This window comes from Trichosurus vulpecula, chromosome 7, assembly GCF_011100635.1.
Source record: "Trichosurus vulpecula isolate mTriVul1 chromosome 7, mTriVul1.pri, whole genome shotgun sequence".
Classification (NCBI taxonomy): Eukaryota; Metazoa; Chordata; class Mammalia; order Diprotodontia; family Phalangeridae; genus Trichosurus; species Trichosurus vulpecula.
In genome coordinates this window covers 86,702,726-86,722,433 of record NC_050579.1, presented here as the reverse complement: position 1 = coordinate 86,722,433, position 19,708 = coordinate 86,702,726, and the positions used below count along the sequence as shown (strand labels likewise).

Here is a 19,708-nt window from a genome sequence, read left to right as displayed (position 1 = left end):
TTAAAAAATGTATTGCCTTAAATCATGGGGTCTTAACCTTTTTTTTCTGTCACGAAACCCTTTGGTAGTCTGATGAAGCCTGTGAACTTTTTGATACCTTCTTAGAATAATTTTTTTAATGCACAAATAAAATACATAGAATTACAAAGGAAACCAATTTTATTGAGATACAACTATCAAAATATTTTTAAAAGTTCACAGACCCCAGGTTAAGAGTCTTGCTTTAAATGATATAATTGTTAAAGCTGAAACAAATTTATTTTCTGTTAAGTTTCCTCAGAATAGTGAACTTTAAGGTTGGATAACTAGCATAAAAGTCTCAAATTTCTGAGAGAGTATTTGAAAAATAGTACTGTAAAAGGCTGTGTTTATAATAAAATAAATTTCCTAATTTAGTTTCAACAAATCACAAAACATCCCAAAACCGTTAAATATTTTCAAATACCTAATTTTTTCAATGAATTTTAATTTATTTTTACTTTAAAAAACAAAACATAGCTTTATGAAAGTCTGTAAATTAATGATGCAGAGAAACTTTTGATGCATAAGATGCGGTTTTGAGGGCTAGTAATAGAATTCTTCTTTTGATAAAGTCTAAAGTGTAATGTTAAAAATGGCAGTGTACTACTTTGTGATCATAGCATAGAAGTAAAAGTTTACAGGTTTTAAAATAGAAAAGTTTTTAGTACTATATTTTAAACTTTTACACTTTTTTTCATTTTTAACAGAACAAAACACCTTTAGTGAATGAAAGCCTGAAAAAGTTTTTAAATACTAAAGATGGTAAGCATCTTTTTACCTACCTTTGGTTTTTGTTTGCTTAATCTAAATCTTCAGATTGAAACTTGGGAGAAATCAAGAATTCCATTTGATATTGTTGCATAAAATTATTTTCTTTCCCTCTTTAAAGATAATGTAAGAACTTCATCATAGAATCAAGCATCTACTAATTTTGTCTGATAATGGAGTATTATAGACAGTATCTTCTAGATTAGCACTAGCCATACTTTCCGGGACAAGGAAACTTGACAGAGAAATAGAGTTACTCTGACTTAAGGATGGAAAATCCTGTGTGGGTAATTTTAATGTAATTCAAAGTTAATTGTAGTTTCTTAGTGACTCATTCCTGGAGAGAATATCTTCTGTTTTTCACATTTTAGATTTATGTATGTTACAGGGAAATCTTTTCAGAATTTTTCCTACAAGCTGTGTTTTAAAAAATACAGAAACTTTATTCTCCTATAGTATGGTACTATTTCACAAAATACAGGAAAAAAGTTTTTCAAAATACTAAATGTTTAAGTTAACAAGTATGTGTCTTTTTCCACTTACTATTGCAGGTCGTTTAGTGGCAAGTCTTGTTGCAGAATTCCTTCAGTTTTTCAATCTCGACTTCACCTTGGCAGTCTTTCAACCTGAGACTAGCACGGTAAGAATGTGAATTTGACCATCTCATCTTGTGTCTTTTTGTGACTTAGGATATGAAGTTAACTAAATATAGTTAAATCCTGCTTATATGTATATTTATCCTCATCATGAATTATTCATGCAACTCAAGAGGCAACCTGAATGGCCTTGTTTCCAAGATGGCTGTGTACCTGTTTCCCAGAAGTGAGCAACTGTCCAGAAAGACTGTTTTCTGTAGGGCCAAATCATCTAATAAGAGCCAAGAAAGTGGACTGCCAAGAAAAAATGGCGCTATTCCTTCTTATTGTGGCTACAAGAAATAAACTGATGCCCTAAACCAGATGCCCTCAACTTTTTTTGTGAAGAGAAACTCTTTGTTTTATTGTGGTTATTATGTGAGGGTCCCCTTTTGTAAATGAGTGCTTCATTTGTACATGCTTAAAGAATTGGGGACTTTGGATCTGCTGTTTGGCTATATTTTAATCTTTCTAGATTATAGACACAAGCATTAATCTTTCTTTATGTTGGCTTCGTATATTTATTGAGTATCCCATAATTAAAATATAGATTTCTTAAGGGAACTTTTAGCTCCAAGAAAATTCAGCTTGTTTTAGAAGTTAGGGTAGTTAGTTTAACAATTTAATTGCCTCGCACAGGAAATAATAAATCCTGAAGCCAGTCCCCATAGTGCATTCTCAAAAGAGGAGGCACATAATGTACTCTGCCCCATTCCTTAACTCCCCACGAATGTAAGTTTCATGAAAGCACAGCTCTTTTCTTCATTACTTTGCACATATTAGGCAATTAACGAATGGTACGTAAAGCAAGCAAGATAGCTTGGGGCTAGATTGCAGAGGTCATGAAGTCCTTTGTGAAAGACATTTTAGTTGAGTAGTATGCAAAGAATGAATGAAAAAAAAACACTTATTAAGCATTTACTATGTATTGGCACAGTGCTAAGTGAGACAGTCCTTACCCTTACATTCTAACAGGGAGTTTACATTCTAATAGGGAGAGACAATTCCGATGGGGGGGATGATAGCCAAGGAGGAGAGATTTTATCTGAGAGAGTCACAGAAATGGTGAGTTGATCCACAGGATAGTTAACATCCTTTTCAGAAGTAGTAGTATTGAGTTGATAAATGATGAAATTGATAGTTGGTAAAGCAAGAGGTAGAAAGGTGGCGGTGGTGGCAGCCCATATGGTTTCTGAAGATCTTCAGGGAGAGCCAAGGCAGTAGTATAGCAAATGACAAGATATTGGGTAGATGGTCACGGGGATATGAAACCTGGTCTCAGCTGGGGCCAGCTTGATATGGTGGGGTAGGTGAGTTTGCACTTAGCAGTCATAGGAACTCATTCTAAACAGTATGGACAGAAATCGGTGTGGGGCATTGAGGAGCAAGTGAATGGAGAGGAAATGGAAGCACTGAACAGAAAACATCTTTTTAGAAGCTATGCGGTGGCAAGTCGGGGAGGATGAAAGAATGAGGGGGGAAAGGGCTTGGAAAGAAGTCTAAAAAGAACGGAAGGCAATGGCCAGAGGTTTCAGAGCAGCTGTCTCTTGTTTAGGGGTCAAATGGAGGCACTGAGATAAAGATTTTACTTTCATGCAAGACAAACTTAACTTCTTTCCAGAGCATCCTTCAGGCCAGCTATATTTGGATCCTGTACCTTTCACTGGGTGCTTCAACAGCATGTAAAGTAATGCTGAAATTTGTTATTTTTGGTTTCTGTATATGTTTATTTTTTTGGTTAGAGGTAAGATAGTTTGTTGATTTCATGGGTTTAAACATGAATTTCCTTTAATTTCATTTTTATTAGCTGTAACCCATCATGAAATCATTAATAGAAAACTAATTTATGGGCATGTCAAGTTACCAAATGCATGAAAACTTGCAGCTATTGACTTTTATGTAATAATTGAGGACAGAAAAGGAAGTTGAATTTTTCTTGCTTTGTTTTTGGATTTTCTGCAGATTTTGTTTTTATTGAGGCTACTTCTGCTGCCACAAATGTACTGAGCCTAGAGCAGTGTAGATATCCCCACGTCTATTTCCAGCTTAGTTTCAGCAAGTACTGAGAGGTGAAACTTTTTTGTTCAGTTACAAAAACATAGCATATTAAGCGGTAGGTTTTGGTATGTTTAGATTAAGACCTGGCGAAACTAAAATATATATAGTTACAGAGGTCAGTTAATGGTAGCATATGACCTAAAATACTGAAAGAAGTTTACTCCATGGTGGCCTTCTGATTTTAGACTAGATTGGAGCAATTGAGGGAGGTTTTTCTTTTGTTTTTAAGGGAGAAAAATAAAAATAGGAAAAATACATTTCACTGTTTTCCTAGTTGTCACTTCATTGATTTTTTATTTCTTGTGGTTCACAGTATTCTTAACTTTAAAGCTCTTTATTTCATTGGTATGGGTTGTCTGTCTGCTGAAGGGAGATGGCAACTTCTCTATGCCTTAGATGGACTTAGGCTTTATGATTCTGGTAGGAAAGAAAATTATCATCTGGCAGTTAAATTTTTGGTGATCAATATCTTTAAACTTCTCTAGATTAGTCTTATTAATATAAGCTGTTACTGGATCTTTATTTGAAATCTTTTCAACTTGATAGAATATATCAGAGATTGTGTTCTATTGGCATTGTCTTCAAGAATCCAGTTCACCTACCTGCCGTTGATGGGGCATCAGTCAGAGGAAGATTTTAGGAGAGGTGGCCACCCATATAGGATTTCTGGTTATTTGGTAATAGATTAAATTGTTAATAATAAAACCACAGAACTGAAAGAGACTTTGAAGTTACCATCTTCAAACAGATTCACTCAGTAAATTGTTGTCTTCCGTTTGATACTCTGATACTTCTGTTTGATACTCCTACTGATTCACTTAACAATATCAGCTCTTTAGTTCCTTTAGTTTTTATTTTATTTTATTTTTTGATCTTAGGTCCTAACCTTTGTCTTCATTTCCTTGAACCCTTTCAAATTAGCTGTCTCCATAAATTAAAAATCAATATTTAGTTAATATTTATGAGATTTGCTATGACAGTAATATTGAACTCTGCCACTGCATGTAACTTTGAATTAGTTATCTTACCCTCATTAGGCTTTTAATTCTTCATTTGTAAAACGAAAGGGTTCATCTTCATCTAGATTGGGAGTTCTTAACTTTTTTGGGGGTCACGAATCCCTTTGGTAGTGTGGAAAGCCTTAGAATAATGCTTGCTGTCTACATTCATAATTGAAGCAAATGCTAAATTTCAGTTAGAGGTTAGTGAAAATAAAGTTACACTTTTTTCTCCCATCTAGTTTCACAGATCCCTTAAAGTTGGGGATCTGTGGACTCCAGATTAAGAATGCCAGATGCTCTTAAAATTTGCTTCTAACTCATACCATTCTTTTTACAGGATGGCACATGGTTCTTGTATACTCTATTGATACTAAATTTTTACAACACTTGATCATAAAATGTTATTTGATATAAAGTGGTTCTTGAGCCAATTTGCCCATACCTAGGGATTTATTTACTTGGATAGCAAAAAAGAAAAATCCTTTAAGATAGTCTCATCAATGAGTAGCCTGTAAGAGACTGTTTTTATATGGCCTTAGTTCACATTTATACATCTTTTCTTTCGTTCCCTCAGAGAGGCATTGAGGCATGGTGGATCTTTAGGGCTAGCCTTAGACTTGGGAAGAACTAGGTTTACATTTGGTCTCTGGCTTGTACTAACTGATTGACAAGAGGGCTCAACCTTTCAGTGTCTGAGATTAAGGTTATAGGTGAGTTGCTGATTTTCATTGATTGAAGGATATTTCTATACTGGGAATTGCTTATACCACTGATGAAACAGGTTTGGAGTAAAAACAAATAACAAAAATGGGTGTTATGAATAAATGGAAATAATTGGAAAGTTATTATTATAAAAACAAAATTAATCATCTGCAAACTTAATGTTAACTGCTGAAATACCAAGAGTTACCTATAAACTGTGGCAGGTAAAAGACGAGATGACTGAAGAAACAGAGGTTCAATATTCCAAGCATTTGATTAATTAGCAATGTATGCCAATTGCCTAACAAGTCAGGATCAGGCCCCTTCCTCAGCTTAGGGATGGACCCTGAATACTGGGGGAGGCAGATCTTTATATATTAAAAACAATCAAATAAGGCCATTTAATTAAAAAGAAAGAAAACAACATTAGGTAATATGATTTCTAATTGGAGGAAAGATTAGGGACTTTGAGTTAGGAGAGGGAGAGTTAACAGGTGCAATGCTCTGAATTCAGAAGACTAGGTGTCCCACTCCTATCAAGTATCTCTGAACAATCAAAGAAACATGGAAACGATAATTGATCAGTATGAGGGCCTGTATTCAGATAAGACCATATGGGTTTTTTGAGATGAATAATTGTAAGAAAACTCCTTTCCTCACTCTTAGGGTCTGACTGGGTTTTTGGTCATTATAACTTAGGTCCTTAGTTAAAGGTCTCTAGAGCAGCGGGTAGGGATGATCCAGCTTCTTAGACATGCAAGGCTAGGTTCAGACAACGCAACAGAGTTTTCTCCCAATTCCCACAATGGAATATAGTTTTCTCATAGGACAGAAATTGGACTAGAATAATTGAACAGAAACTAAGCTAGCTCCAAAATTGAGTCACAAGATGGAGTCAGTGTGGTTCACTCAGTCCTTACAATTAACCACTTGCTGTCCTAATCCCATCAATTCCCTCAAAACCCATAGTCGAGGCTAGGTTAGGTTAAGGGATTTTTTTTTTTTTTTTTTTTACCATATATACTGAAAGGAAATTACTTTTAAAAAAATTGTAATCAGTTCCTCGTTTATGTAAAATATGCCAAACTAAACCATTAGTGACTTTTTTGGTAATATCATTTTTAATCTAAGTGAAATTTCTGTTATTAACTAGGCTACAAGAGTCTGAAAGTAGGTGACTTAAGTAGTGACAAATACATTTGTATTATTTACAAATCACTTTGATGTACATGAGCTGATCTAATTTTTTTTCTTCTCATTACTGTGTGGGTCAAAAGACCACTGACTCAAGTAAAAAATAAAAACAGAAGTGTCTCAGTTTCTCAAGGCAGGGAAAAAAAACAAAACAGAAGCTTTATTTGATCAAGTCTCGAGAATTGGGCATCTCTCACTACCAGGGCGGAGATAGCAGTGAAGAGAGGCAAGGGGAGGAAGGCAAGCAGGGAGATATATACCCTTGTACAAACAATTCTAAGAAATCCCACCCCAGAGGCTGGACCCCCATCCCCATTTGCAGAGACAGTGGCCTCACAATCTAACCAGGAATAAGTTTTTACCCAATACAAGCACAGAAACTACAGAATTACCTCATAGGCAAACTTAAATGCTAAGATGGCTGCTTGTAAGTAGGCTAGGGGAGGGGGAGAGGGGAATATCATCTGGTTTCCCCGAAATCATGTGATTTACAGGAAAATGAAACTTGGGCCTGGTGACGTTCACATCCTAACTAAATTTGTACTATCTCTATTTGAATATTGCCTTGCCTGAGTTATTCACAGGGAAGCTTTCACAATCTTGTATTCCATTCACAGCTGAGGTGACATCTACAAATCTAAAGAAGGAGGGGGAGAAAGACATTCCTAAAGGCTAAATAACCAGATTCCCACAGATTCAAATTTATCCCATTTCCCTTTTCTCTAAATAGTGATTCTCAAACATTTTAGATATAAATACATACATACATATATATATATATACACACACCCTGTGAAACCTTCACACTTTATTCTCTCACTACCATACACAGTACCATACAATTTAAAGTAGGTGATAATATACATGAAAAAACAGAGCTTGAGAGGCTAAATGCCTTCCTCAAGATTGTGTAACTAGTAATTGGCAAAGCCACATTATATGATACAATCCTTTTATTAAACTAGACTTTTTCTCAAAACGATAAATTCCATAATCTGGATATCATTGTCTTCTGTAGAAAGAAGAGAAGCAAAATAGATATTGAATGGTTCTGATTTCTTCCAGCTAATTAGTTTGCTTTTCAGTTGGTGTTGTCAATAGGAATTTCTCCAAACTGAACCTTGTTCTTGGACTTCAACATTCCTGATACAGTTATTACAGAACCAAGCAACTCTTTTGTATCTGTCACCTGCCAAATTCTATGAGTATTATTTTAAAACTAAATATGCTTATTTTTATACACATTTTAATATGCCCTTCCATCACTTCTTCCTCCCTTTTATTTCCTCCCAACCTCAATTTAAAAAAAATAAACAACAGATCCTTCATCCTAAAAATGCATAGTCTAGGAAAACAAATTCCTACATTGGCCTGCATGTGTCTGCATTTTAAGTTGATCATCTCTCTGGCAGGAGGTTAGTAGTATGATTCATCCTCAGTCTTCTGGTCTTATGGTTAACCATTATATTGATCAGAGTTCTAAGTTATTTTTCTTTACGATGTTATTGTATAAATCATTCTCCTACTTCTGCTCACTTCTCTCTGTATCAGTTCATAGAGGTCCTCCCAGTTTTCTGTGAAACCCCGTTTTCTCATTTCTCATGGAATAATCCATTATATTCATTATAAATAATATTATTTTATATTCATATATCATAATTTGTTTAGCCATTCCTAAAAAAAAAGGTCAATCCTTTAGTTCTAATTTTTGACTACTATTAAAAGAGCTGCTGTAAATATTTTTGTACATATAAGTCCTCTTTAAAAAAAAAATCACTTTTACCTATAGGCTAGATGCTACAGCTGGGTCAAAGGGTATTGTAAAGTTTGGTAATTTTTGGGTTAGGGTTCCAAATTGCTTTCTGGAATGGCCAGACCATTTCATAGCTTCATGAACAGTATTTCAAAAGAATATCAGTGAGTAGTTCTTGTAGCTTCACCATTCTTTAGATACCTTCCCCATTTCTTTTCATTTTTCACGTGTGTGTGTGTGTGTGTACGTGCGCGTGTGCGTGGGGCCGTTGGGGTGGGGGCAGTCTGGGTTAATGACTTGCCCAGGGTCACACAACTAGTAAGTACCTGAGACCATATTTGAACTTGGACCTCTTGACTCCAGGGCCAGTGCTCTGTTCATTGCATCACTTAGCTGCCCTGCGTCGCTTCCCCATTTCTTACTGAAATCATTTGTGATTACATCAAATTTTCTTTTGCCTTAGAGCTTACTGGTTCAAGTTCAGGAGAATGTAATTCCCTCTCGCTTTTTGTCTTTCTGTCCATGGTACCTTGCCCATAGTAGGTGCTTTGTATTTTGTGGAATTGATATTATGTAATATGTGTGTGGAATTGATCCTTTCTCATCTTTCCTAATATTTGTAGTAAGTGTCATATTATGTGTGGCATTCCTTCACCTTATCTCTTTAATTCTTAATATCACATGGGTAAATATTTTCTAGTTTCCATTTTAGCTTCTCTAGGGAGATGCACATGGCCCTGGCTGTCCTCTGTACCTGGAATGCTGTTACCTCTGCTTCCTAACTGCTTTGCCCTCCTTCAAGTTATAAATCTCAACTTCTATAGGAAGTTCCTATTGACTCTCCTTTAATTCTAGTCTCTTTCCTCTATTGATTACCTCCAGTTTACCTTGTATGTAACTTATTTGTAGATAGTTGTCTGCCTGTTGGCTCTCCCATTAAATTGTGAACTCCTTGAGAGCAGGGTCTGTCTTTGCCATTGTGTCTCCTGTGCTTAGCACAGAGCCTGGCACATAGTGGCTACTTATTTACTGATTGTAGCATAGAACTATAGAATGTTTAGCACTTAAAGGGACTTTAAAGTTTATCTAGTTCTCTCTTTTTACAGATATGAAACAGAATCCCCGTATTCGAAGTGGCTTGACCACAGTTGCATAGCTAGCAAGTGGTAGAACCACAATTTGAACCTATAATTTTTAATTCTTAGCATTCTCTCTACTGTATCACACTACCTACATCATATCAATGTTTAGGGTGTCCCAAGAGTCTCTATATGATTTTGAGATATTTTTTAGCTGTTAAAACTTAAAACAGCATGGAGACTTTTGGGACACCTTGTATTTAGCATGTACATGTGAACACCACATGTGTATATCTTTATTATATGTGAGTTACGATAAAAACTCATACTACAAGGTTTACAAAAATGCTTTTCTCAACAGTTCTGAGAAGTAGATAGTGTATTATCTTCTTTTTGAGATAAGAAAATTGAGGCTCAGAAATTTTAAGAACAGTTTTGGAATTGCACTTCTTCAGATATACATGGTACATTAATGAGGCAAATCCTTAATGGTTATCTAGACCTTCTATTACCAGTTATCAGTGTTCTAATTTAGAGAAAAAGCCACTTTCAGAAAAGCAGCTTCTGAAAAGTGCCAAGAAAAATTGAGTTAAAAGTCTTAATCTGGAAAAGTTGTTGTGAATTATCTTTCCAGTTTAGGTTGTCTGGTGGATAATTGGCAGTTGAATAGGTTGCTCTCAAATGAGTTCTATCCACTGTTTAGTTTTTGTGTTACTAGATGATTTAAACTTTGTATGATTTTTTAAACAATATACACATAACATTTTAAGTACATATTATATACCAGAAAGAAAATTTCATTTTATTGTTAAGCCAAACTGCTCTTTTTTGTTCTTTTTCCCTTTATGATGCAAATACTGTTTTTGCTTCATTATAGTGCATTTTAATCTTTTTTCCCCCAGGTTCATGGGCTTGAAGCTCGAGAGAACTTAGCCCGAGATTTAGGAATTATTGAAGCAGAAGGCACTGTAGGTGGACCATTACTATTAGAGGTAATCAGACGATGTCAGCAGAAAGAAAAAGGTTCACTCAGTGGGGAGGTAAGTATGATTTTTATTTTTGGCATTTTTTTTTGGTGACAGGAATGTGCTATTGTATTTCTCAGCTTCTACGTTAATTATAAGTTAGGTCAAACATGTAAGTTAGCTTAGGCTCCTAGGTCCAGAGTTTGAAAGAATTAGATTGTAAGAGTTTTGATGATATTTGAAAATACATTGGCAATGCCTGTGGCTCTGAGAACATAAAGGAGTGAGATATTCCTAGGAACCTGTCTCCTCATTCCCCCTGAAAACAGCAATAAAGATATAAAGAGGAAGCAAACAATATCAGAAATTCTCAAAAGAAATAAAAATCAGGGCAGCTAGGTGGCATAGTGAGTAGAGCACCAGCTCTGGAGTCAGGAGGACCTGAATTGAAATCCGGCCTCAGACACTTGACACATGTACTAGCTGTGTGATCTTGGGCAAGTCACTTAACCCCAATTGCCCTGCCAAAAACAAACAAATGAAAATCATGAAGACACAGAAAAAAAAATAGATTCAACACAATGAAAAGATGTTCTGTTCTAAAAGAAGCTGAGGTGCAAAAACACCTCTCAAAATGGATGGAGATGATACCAGATGATCAGAAAAAAGCTCTAATTTTTTCAAGACAGAATGCAGGAAACACAGTTCAGTGAATTAAAGAAGTCATGAAATTGACATTATTTGAAGGAAATAGATTTGTTTTGCTTTTATAAAAGAAGACTCATAGGGCTCAAGATAGCTGTGTTCAAGTATTTGAAAGGCTGTAATGTGGAGGAGAGGTTATTCTGTTTGGCCTTAGGTCAGATCAGGAATGATGCACAGAAATTGCCAAGAGGCCAGTTTAGGCTTAATGTCAAGGAAAAATTGTACAGTAATTAAGAGTTGTTCAAAAGTGGAAAGTCTTGCCCCCGTAGGTGAAAGATTGGATATAATGGGGATTCCCTCTTGTATGGGTTAGACTAGATGGCCACTGAGGTCCTTCCTACCTATCATTCTGTGATTCTGGAAGAGATATTATGTGAAAAACTAAAGAAGGAACTGATTGTGACTTAAAGAATTTTAGGACATGATGATAGTGAAATATAATCATTCAGCAATCACTAGAAAGTATAAACAAAATGTATTTGATGGAGACAACTATTTAAACACAGAATATAGCAAACAACACAAGCAGAAAAACTCCACCCACTCTACCTCCCATCCCCCAGCCAAAAAAATTAATCACTGTGTACAACAGTGATAAATTGAGCAGACTGAGCAAGGAGAGGAAAATTTTTCAAAATTATTTAGTCTCCCTTAAAACTCAAAACCATTACATTTCAGTAAAAAAAAAAATTCTCCAGAAAGCTTGAAAATAAGAAATATGGTATCATCTCACAAAGTTGTGAGGCTTAAGTGAGATCACTAAATGAACAAGAATTTTTATTAAGCATCCTCTCAATACTAGTGATGTATAATAAAGCTAGAAAGGTAAATTGAGACCAGATCATGAAGGCCTTTAAATTATGTAAAAATGTTTGTAAAGTGCTTTATAAACTTCAAAATACTATGTAAATATGAAATATTGTCATCATCATGAATAATTGGTAGAGTTTTGGGGAAATAATAGGGGTAGACTCTAACAATTCCTCACACATCTTTTGCCAAGCTTCATAAGTACAGTGGCAAGGAGATGATTTTGCAAGTAGCCAAGAAAATGATTAGATTAAAAATATTCATTTGAATTGTACAACATTCCTATAAAAAAGAGAAGTGACAACAAATGCCAGAATATGATATAAAAATGAGGAAATAAAGGACCTAATCTCTATCATCCTTGCATCATTTAAGCATTCTTTTCAGAGATGAAAAAAAATCATTTAAAAAAAATGCATGAAGTTGAGAAATTTATTCAGGGAAAGCCAACATTAAAGAAGCTTTTGATATGCAAAAGCAACAAGAGCACAGAGCCTTCAGATCAGATAGAATACTTTGATTAAGATTTTTACAATTGTGTCCATAACTGGTAATTTTCTTAATGCAGTTACCATTGTGGCGTTAACAGTAACAGCAATATTATTTTGGTTAAATGCTGAATGAAAGACTTGAAGGACTATAGAAGAATAAATTGATTTGGGGCATCACTGATAAAGAAAATGAGAAAAAAATTGATGATATTTCCCCAAGGTTGTGTCCTGGTACCTCTTCGCTTCTGTACTTTTCTTGTTTGGTGATCTCATCTGAGATGGAGTTCTAGGCTTGAGTCACCAACTTCTTCCTGGACATCCCAAATTGGAAAACCCATAAACATCTTAAATTTAATAAACTCATTATCTGTTTCCTAATGTCCTTCCCTTTTTAGAACAGAATCCTTGTCACTGTTGAAGACATTACCATCCTCCTAATTAGCAGGACTCATAATGTCAGTGTCATCCTCAATTTCTCACTCTGATACGTTCCACGTGGCCAATTGTTGACGTGTCTTTTCATTTCTTCCTTTATAACCTCTCTCATATCTTCTTGTCTTTCTACTCACATAGCCACCATCCTGGTGCAAGCTTTCATCACATTATGCTTGGAATATTATAATAGACTTTTAATTGGTCTCCTTGCATCAAGTCTCTCCTTAGTCCTCTCTGTCCTCTTAGCTGCCAAAGTGATTTTCTGTCTCTTGTCCATGCTTTTTTCATTGGCAGTCCCCTCTGCCTGAGATTCCCTTTTTCTTCACTTACACTTCCTGGCTTCCTTTAAAATACAGCTTAAATCCCACCTCCTGCAAGAAGTCTTGTCAGCTGCTAGTACCTTCCCTTTGAATGATCTTCCATTTACTGTGTGTGTGCACGTGCATGCGCTCTTCTATGCTCATGCAAGTACATACATACTTGCATAGATCCACATATATATCTGTATAATAGGGCTTCACAGGGTGGTTGTGAGGGACAAATGAGATGATATTTGTGTTATAGTGCTTGGCACAAATTAAATGCTTAATAAATGCTTGTTCCCTTTCCCACCTATATATGTTATATGCATACTTTTTTTTTCCCATATTGTCTTCCCTATTAGAATGTAACCTCTTTGAGCAAAGAGCATTTATTTGCTTGCTATATACTAAATGCTTAATAAATGTTTGTTTTACTGACTAATGATGATAGTTAAAGGGAGCAATTATAGAGTAAAACTCACAAAAAAATGAGGGAAGTTTAGGATGTTTTGGGTTTAAAAAAATTCAAAATTTACTATGTAAAATATAAAAACTTTGTTTAGAGATGGGGTTCTTAACCTGGGAGTTCACAGATTCCAGAGTGGGGGGTGGTCTGTGTTTCATGACCTATTGACAATGAGAGAATATCAGTATTAAACATCTTTAACTTAACGATGTCAGTGAAAATTCTGTCTGTGTTATGAATCAGATGTATTTGGGACACATTTTATTAGATTTCATGAAACTTTAAAGAGTTATCAGATTGGCATGGTATCTTTATACATTTCTAAGAATTCTGAATAACAGACTTGATCGTTTTAATTTTAATAGCTCTTTCTGGTTTTACATCTACGTGTAAAATGTTATAGATTAGGATAGAATCATTTATCTCAGTGAAACCAAATCAAGGACCATCTTTGTAGGTTATGAAGACAGGACGTAGGATAATAAATTCCATTACCCTGCACTCGTGAGAGTTTTAAGAGTTAAAAATTTGTATCTTTAGTTTCTTAATTACATTTTGAGAGGAAACATCTTTTGGCTTCTGTTTAATCATCTTTGCCTCCTGCTTTATTAGCACAAACTTTAGTGGAACCTGGCTTCAATTTCAGGTCCTAATTTCTTAGCTTCTATAGTGACGTAACAACTAATTTTATAAAGTAAAGGTTAAGAGTTGCAAAAATAATTAGGTCAATCTGTAGCATAATTAAATTTCAGTACCCCAGTAATGGAATGGTATAACTCAGGCAAAAATATAAATACATTGCATACTTGAATAGCATGCTGATTGAATTATTATTTGATAGTTTATATGGAGGGAAATAAATGGATAAAGTAGGGATTTTATCCCTCCGCCCCCTCACATAGTACTTTAAAGTTTGCAGAGTACTTTACAAATACTATTTCATTTTCTCTTTACAACAGTCTTGGAAAGTAGGTGCTATTACGATCCTGGTTTTATAGATGAGGAAATTGAAGCAGACAGGTTAAGTGACTTGCTTAAGGTCACAGAGATAGTAAGTATCTGAGGTTGGATTTTGAACTCATATTTTCCTCACTCCATTAGCCACTTAGCTGTCCATATACATAATTATATTTTTATTGCATTATGATCCATAAATGTATTCACACACGTGTAAACAGACATATATACATGAAGTAGATGCATGGACCATTCACCAAAATTCATTATGTTCTGGAACACAGAAACAGATAAATTTAGAGGCGGACGTTTCAATACATTTAGGAGTCAATGCAATAAAATTCTGATAAAAAGAGATGTAAATGATTGCAAGCATTTAAAATAAAATAACTGGTAAAGAGAATATAGCATTGTTTTCTCCAAATTATTCCTTATAACCAGTAGGATTTATGTAAGAAATGTTAAGTTAGTTCAGCTTTGGGAAAGAGTCACCATAATACATCGTCTAGATAAGAAAAATGGGATAAATCTCCCTCACGTGACATATTCCACATTAACTTCCAAATAGATGGTGTATATATTTTAGAATAATTTTTTAAATGGAAGAAAATAGAATAATAATAACACTTATAGGGAAGAAAACTCTTATCTAAGAAATATAATTACACGAGGCAAGATATATTTAATTTTCTAAAAATAGCTTCTGTAGCAAAAAGCAGTTCACAACAATTGGGGAAATGTTGACCAAATCAAGATAAATGAATGTATCAAATGACAAACATGAAGATCTTGAAGCATTATATATGGTGTTATTCAGCATGAAGAAATCAGAAAAATACATAAAAGAATGTTCAAAAAGGGAATACAGAAGCAAACAACTGGTTTTGGGAAGCTAGACCAGTAGAACACTTGAGTTCAAGTCCGGTTATCAGACATTAGTTGTTTGACCTTGGGTGAGTCACTTAACCTATATTTGCCTTAGTTTCCTCCTTTATAAAAAAGGGATAATAATAGTAGCTGCTTTGCAGAGTTGTGAGGCTCAAATGAGACAATAATTAAAAAGCACTTAGCTAACAGTTTTATAGCAATAGTAAAAGGCTGTTATTTTTTGAAAGCTGTTTTAACGTTTAAATATGCATATGTGTATGTGTATTTTGGTATCATAAGTTTTATGTTCTTGATGATTGTTACTAAGTTTAAAACATATGCAAAACTATGAAAAAAATACAACATATCATCACAAATATACTTATTCAGATCACTGGCATTCACTTCCATAACATGTAACATTTTATTTTTAGTTAATATAGAAGGAAAGACAGCATAGCTTGGGAGGGGTGGCGGTGGGTCAAAAGCCAGTCTTGGTATCAGTTCTGTTTCTAACACATCCTGATAGGGGACTATGAGAAAGTCATTTAGCCTGTCAGTATCTCAGACACTCCTTAGACTATAAGTTATTGATGTGCTGCCGTTTTCTGTTGCGAGGAGTTTCTACAGTGGGAATTCTACAATAACATGCTTATTGTTCTGACTCCTCCTAATGCCTCCTTTAGAAAAGGAATATAGGTGATACCATTAGCAAATAGGTTGGCATGGAATAATTTACCTGTCAGATCTGTGGATAAGGGAAGAATTTGTGACCAAATGAGATAAGATTGCAAGATATAAAATGGATAGTTTTGATTACATTAAATTAAAAAAGTTTTGCATAAACAAAACCAATGCAGCTAAGATTAGAAGGAAAGTAGAAAACTGAGGAAAAAAATCTCTGTAGCAAGTTTTTCTTATAAAGGCCTCATTTCTCAAATACATAGAAAACAGAGTCAAATTTATAAGAATACAAGTCATTCCCTAGTTGATAGGTGGTAATTCACTGAGATAAATGATCCTATCCTAATCTGTAACATTTTACATGTAGATATAAAACCAGAAATAACTATTAAAATTGCTTGAAACATATAAATGCTACTTGATCAAGGCTGTTATTCCGTTTTTAGAACAGGTAATTTTCAGAAAAAGAAATCAAAGCCATCTGTAATCATGAAAAAATGCTCTAAGTCACTATTGGTTAGAGAAATGCAAATTAAAACAACTCTGAGGTACCACTTCACACGTATCAAGAGTGGCTAATATGACAGAAAAGGAAAATTATAAATGTTGGAGGGGATATGAGAAAATTGGGACACTAATGCACTGTTGAAGTTTTGAACTGATTGAACCATTCTGGAGAGCAATTTGCAACTATGCCCAAAGGAGTATAAATCTGTTGCATACTTGTTGACTCAGCAATACCACTACTAGCTCTGTATCCCAAAGAGATTTAAAAAAAAATGAAAGTACCTAAATGTACAAAAATATTTATAGCAGCTGTTTTTGTGGTTGCAAAGAATTAGAAATTGAGGGAATGCCCATCAACTGGGAAATGACTCAACAAGTTGTATGTGATTGTATTGGAATACTATCATGCTATAAGAAATGATGAGCAGGATGCTTTCAGAAAAGCCTGGAAAAACTTATGAATGGATGCAAAGTGAAGTGCCCAGAACCAGGAGAACACTGTACATAATAATGGTAATCATTGTATGATGATTTACTGGGAATGACTTAAGCTTTTCTCAGGAATACCAATTCCAAAGTAATCCTAAAGGACTCGATGAAAAATGTTATAAACCTCTAGAGAAAGAACTAATAGAGTCTGAATGAAGATCAAAGCATACTCTTTTTCACTTTCTTAATTTTTTTTTGTGGGTTTTCTTTTTGGTCTATGTTTTTTTTTTTTCCACAACATATAACTAATGTGGAAATATGTTTTGCATTATTGTACATATAAAATATATATCAAATTGCCATCTTGAGAGGGGACAGGGGAAGGAAAGAGGAGAGAATTTGGAACTCTGAATTTGGGGAAAAAATAAAATAATATTTTTGAAAAGGAATGCAAAAAGACCAATACATTTTGAAGGTTGGAAAATATACTTGTTAACTTAAATGGTGTATTTAAATTTCCTCAAGATTTTAAATTGCCAGGGTTATTGGTTCTGTTGATCTCCCTTGCCCTATGTTTTCAGAGTCAAATATTTAGTAAAGCAACTCACTAAAATCATTCTTGTGTATCCATTAGTTCATTGGCTGGAAGTGTTACTAATGAAGCCATGGTTGCATATTGGATTACCACATAGACCATTTAGTTTAACATAAAGAAAATCTATGTCATAACCAAAGATAGTATCCTTAACCCTGACCAGATGGCTTGCAAATGTGTGGTTAATCACAACTGTTATTAGATAAGATTGTGCATCTCAAAAAACCATCTTTTGGAAACATCTTAGTGTGCATTTCCTGCTGGTGGCATGTTGGTAGCTTGGTAAATCAGATTGTTAAATATTGATTACTTATACTACCATACATAGTGTTGTGGGAGTATGAAGATGAATAACACAAGACACTGCTCCCACAGAGCTTAGTAATTTAGACAGGTAAGTGACAAAGTGGATAGAATGTTGACTTTGGTGTCAGGAATGCCTAAGTTCAAATCCTACTCTTTGACCCTAGGCTAGTCACAACCCCTTGGCCTCAGTTTTCTCAAATGTAAAATGAGAATACTAATGACATCTACCTCATAGCAGAGAATCAAATGAGATAATGTATGTTAAGCACTTTCCAAAATAAAGTGCTTTATAAGTGCTAGTTAATGATATTTTTAATAAAAGTTAAAGAGAATGGAAAACTAACAATGAACCTGAGTTGAGTTTTTGAATGTTGGCTAGGATTTTGATGGTTAGAGATGACATGTAGAGTGAACAGTAAAAGAGCAAAGTGTAGAAAGTGAGGTGTGTTCTGAGGACTTGCCCATATACCTATTGGCTTTTCATATTTAATTGTTTACCTTGGTTTCTGGAAAACCACGTTAAGCAAGTTTGATTGGAATGAAGAGTTTAGGAACATGAGTACGTTGTGATGAAGCTGGAAAGATATGGTGGGATCAGATGATGGAGAATGCCTTGAGTTATCACTCCAAAGAGTCTACCTGGAGTGGCCAGTGTAAGCCACCTCTCAGGTTTGTGTTTCAGGATCTGGCTGGAAGTGTCTCTGACAAATAGTTCCACCCATGGCCTGTAGATGGCGTACTAGTGGATTTGGAGCCAGGAATGCCCATGTTCTGATGTTGCCCCAGATACTTACTAGCCCTGTGGTCTTGGATCTCTGCCTTGGTTTCCTTATCTGTTAGGGATAATAATGAAATCATGACTGAGGGAAGAGAGGAATGGAAACATAGCCGATGTCAGTCCTTTTCCCGTATGGTACTATGGAAAGCACTAGCTCCAGAATCTTAGGTTCTAATTCAGCTTCTGATGCTTCCTACCTTTTTGACTTTGCGCAAATCACTTAACCTCCCAAGGTTTTGGTTTTCTCATCTATAAAATCAAGGGGGTTAAACTTGGATGGCGGGGGTGGTGCCAAGATGGCGGCTGGAAAGCAGGGACTTGCGTGAGCTCCCTGCCAGGTCCCTGCAAAAACCTATTAAAAAATGGCTCTGAACAAATTCTAGAACTGCAGAACCCATAAAATAGCAGAGGGAAGCAGGGCTCCAGCCCAGGACAACCTGGATGGTCGCTGGGTAAGGTCTGTCGTATACAGGGGTGGGAGCGGAGCAGAGCCCAGCGTGGGCAGCGGCAGGACCAACTAGACCGCAGATCGGGAGCCGGGCGGAGCAGGCCCTAGCTCCCTGAATCAGTGTGCTGAGGCTTCTCAACGCACAAACACCAAAGACAACAGAGAAGGTTAGTGGGAAAAGCTTCCAGGGCAGAGTGATAGGAGTTCCCAGTTCAGCCACTGCCCCAGGGTCAGTGGGGGTGGTGCAGCTACAGAACTACAGCTGCAGTTGTTTCTGGCCCCAGGCCCACCTGGTGGGAGGAATTAAGTGGCGGATCAGAGCAAGAGTGCAGAGCCTGCTTAAGATCTGAATCCAATCCAGGTTGGCAGTTCTTGAGGAAGGAGGAGTGCTGGTGTGGCAGAGCTGGCTGTATAGAAATAGCTCTGAAAACAACAGCGCATCCCCTCAAACTTGGAACAAAGTACTCTTTACAAGGAGTCATACCCTGACAAAAAACTCAAGTAAGTTGGCTGGGAACATGGCCAGGCAGCAAAAACACACTCAGATTCAGTCTCAGAGTTTGAAATCTTTCTTTGGTGACAAAGAAGAACAAAACATACAACCAGAAGAAGTCAGCAAAGTCAAAGAGCCTACACCAAAAGCCTCCAAGAAAAACATGAACTGGTCTCAAGCCATGGAAGAGCTCAAAAAGGATTTGGAAAAGCAAGTTAGAGAAGTAGAGGAAAAAGTAGGAAGAGAAATGAGAATGATA

General features: G+C 35.6%; 1 protein-coding gene across 5 annotated transcripts in view; it reads left to right on the top strand.

Annotated features, from left to right (window-relative positions):
• CEP43 (centrosomal protein 43) overlaps positions 1-19,708 on the top strand; it is a 61,259-nt gene that overhangs the window by 2,655 nt on the left and 38,896 nt on the right. For all 5 annotated transcript variants that reach the window (XM_036768799.1, XM_036768796.1, XM_036768798.1 and 2 more), the window contains exons 3-5: positions 729-783; positions 1,341-1,429; positions 10,114-10,251. In XM_036768799.1, coding sequence (XP_036624694.1) covers positions 729-783; positions 1,341-1,429; positions 10,114-10,251 — 282 coding nt within the window. The remainder of the gene's footprint in view (positions 1-728; positions 784-1,340; positions 1,430-10,113; positions 10,252-19,708) is intronic.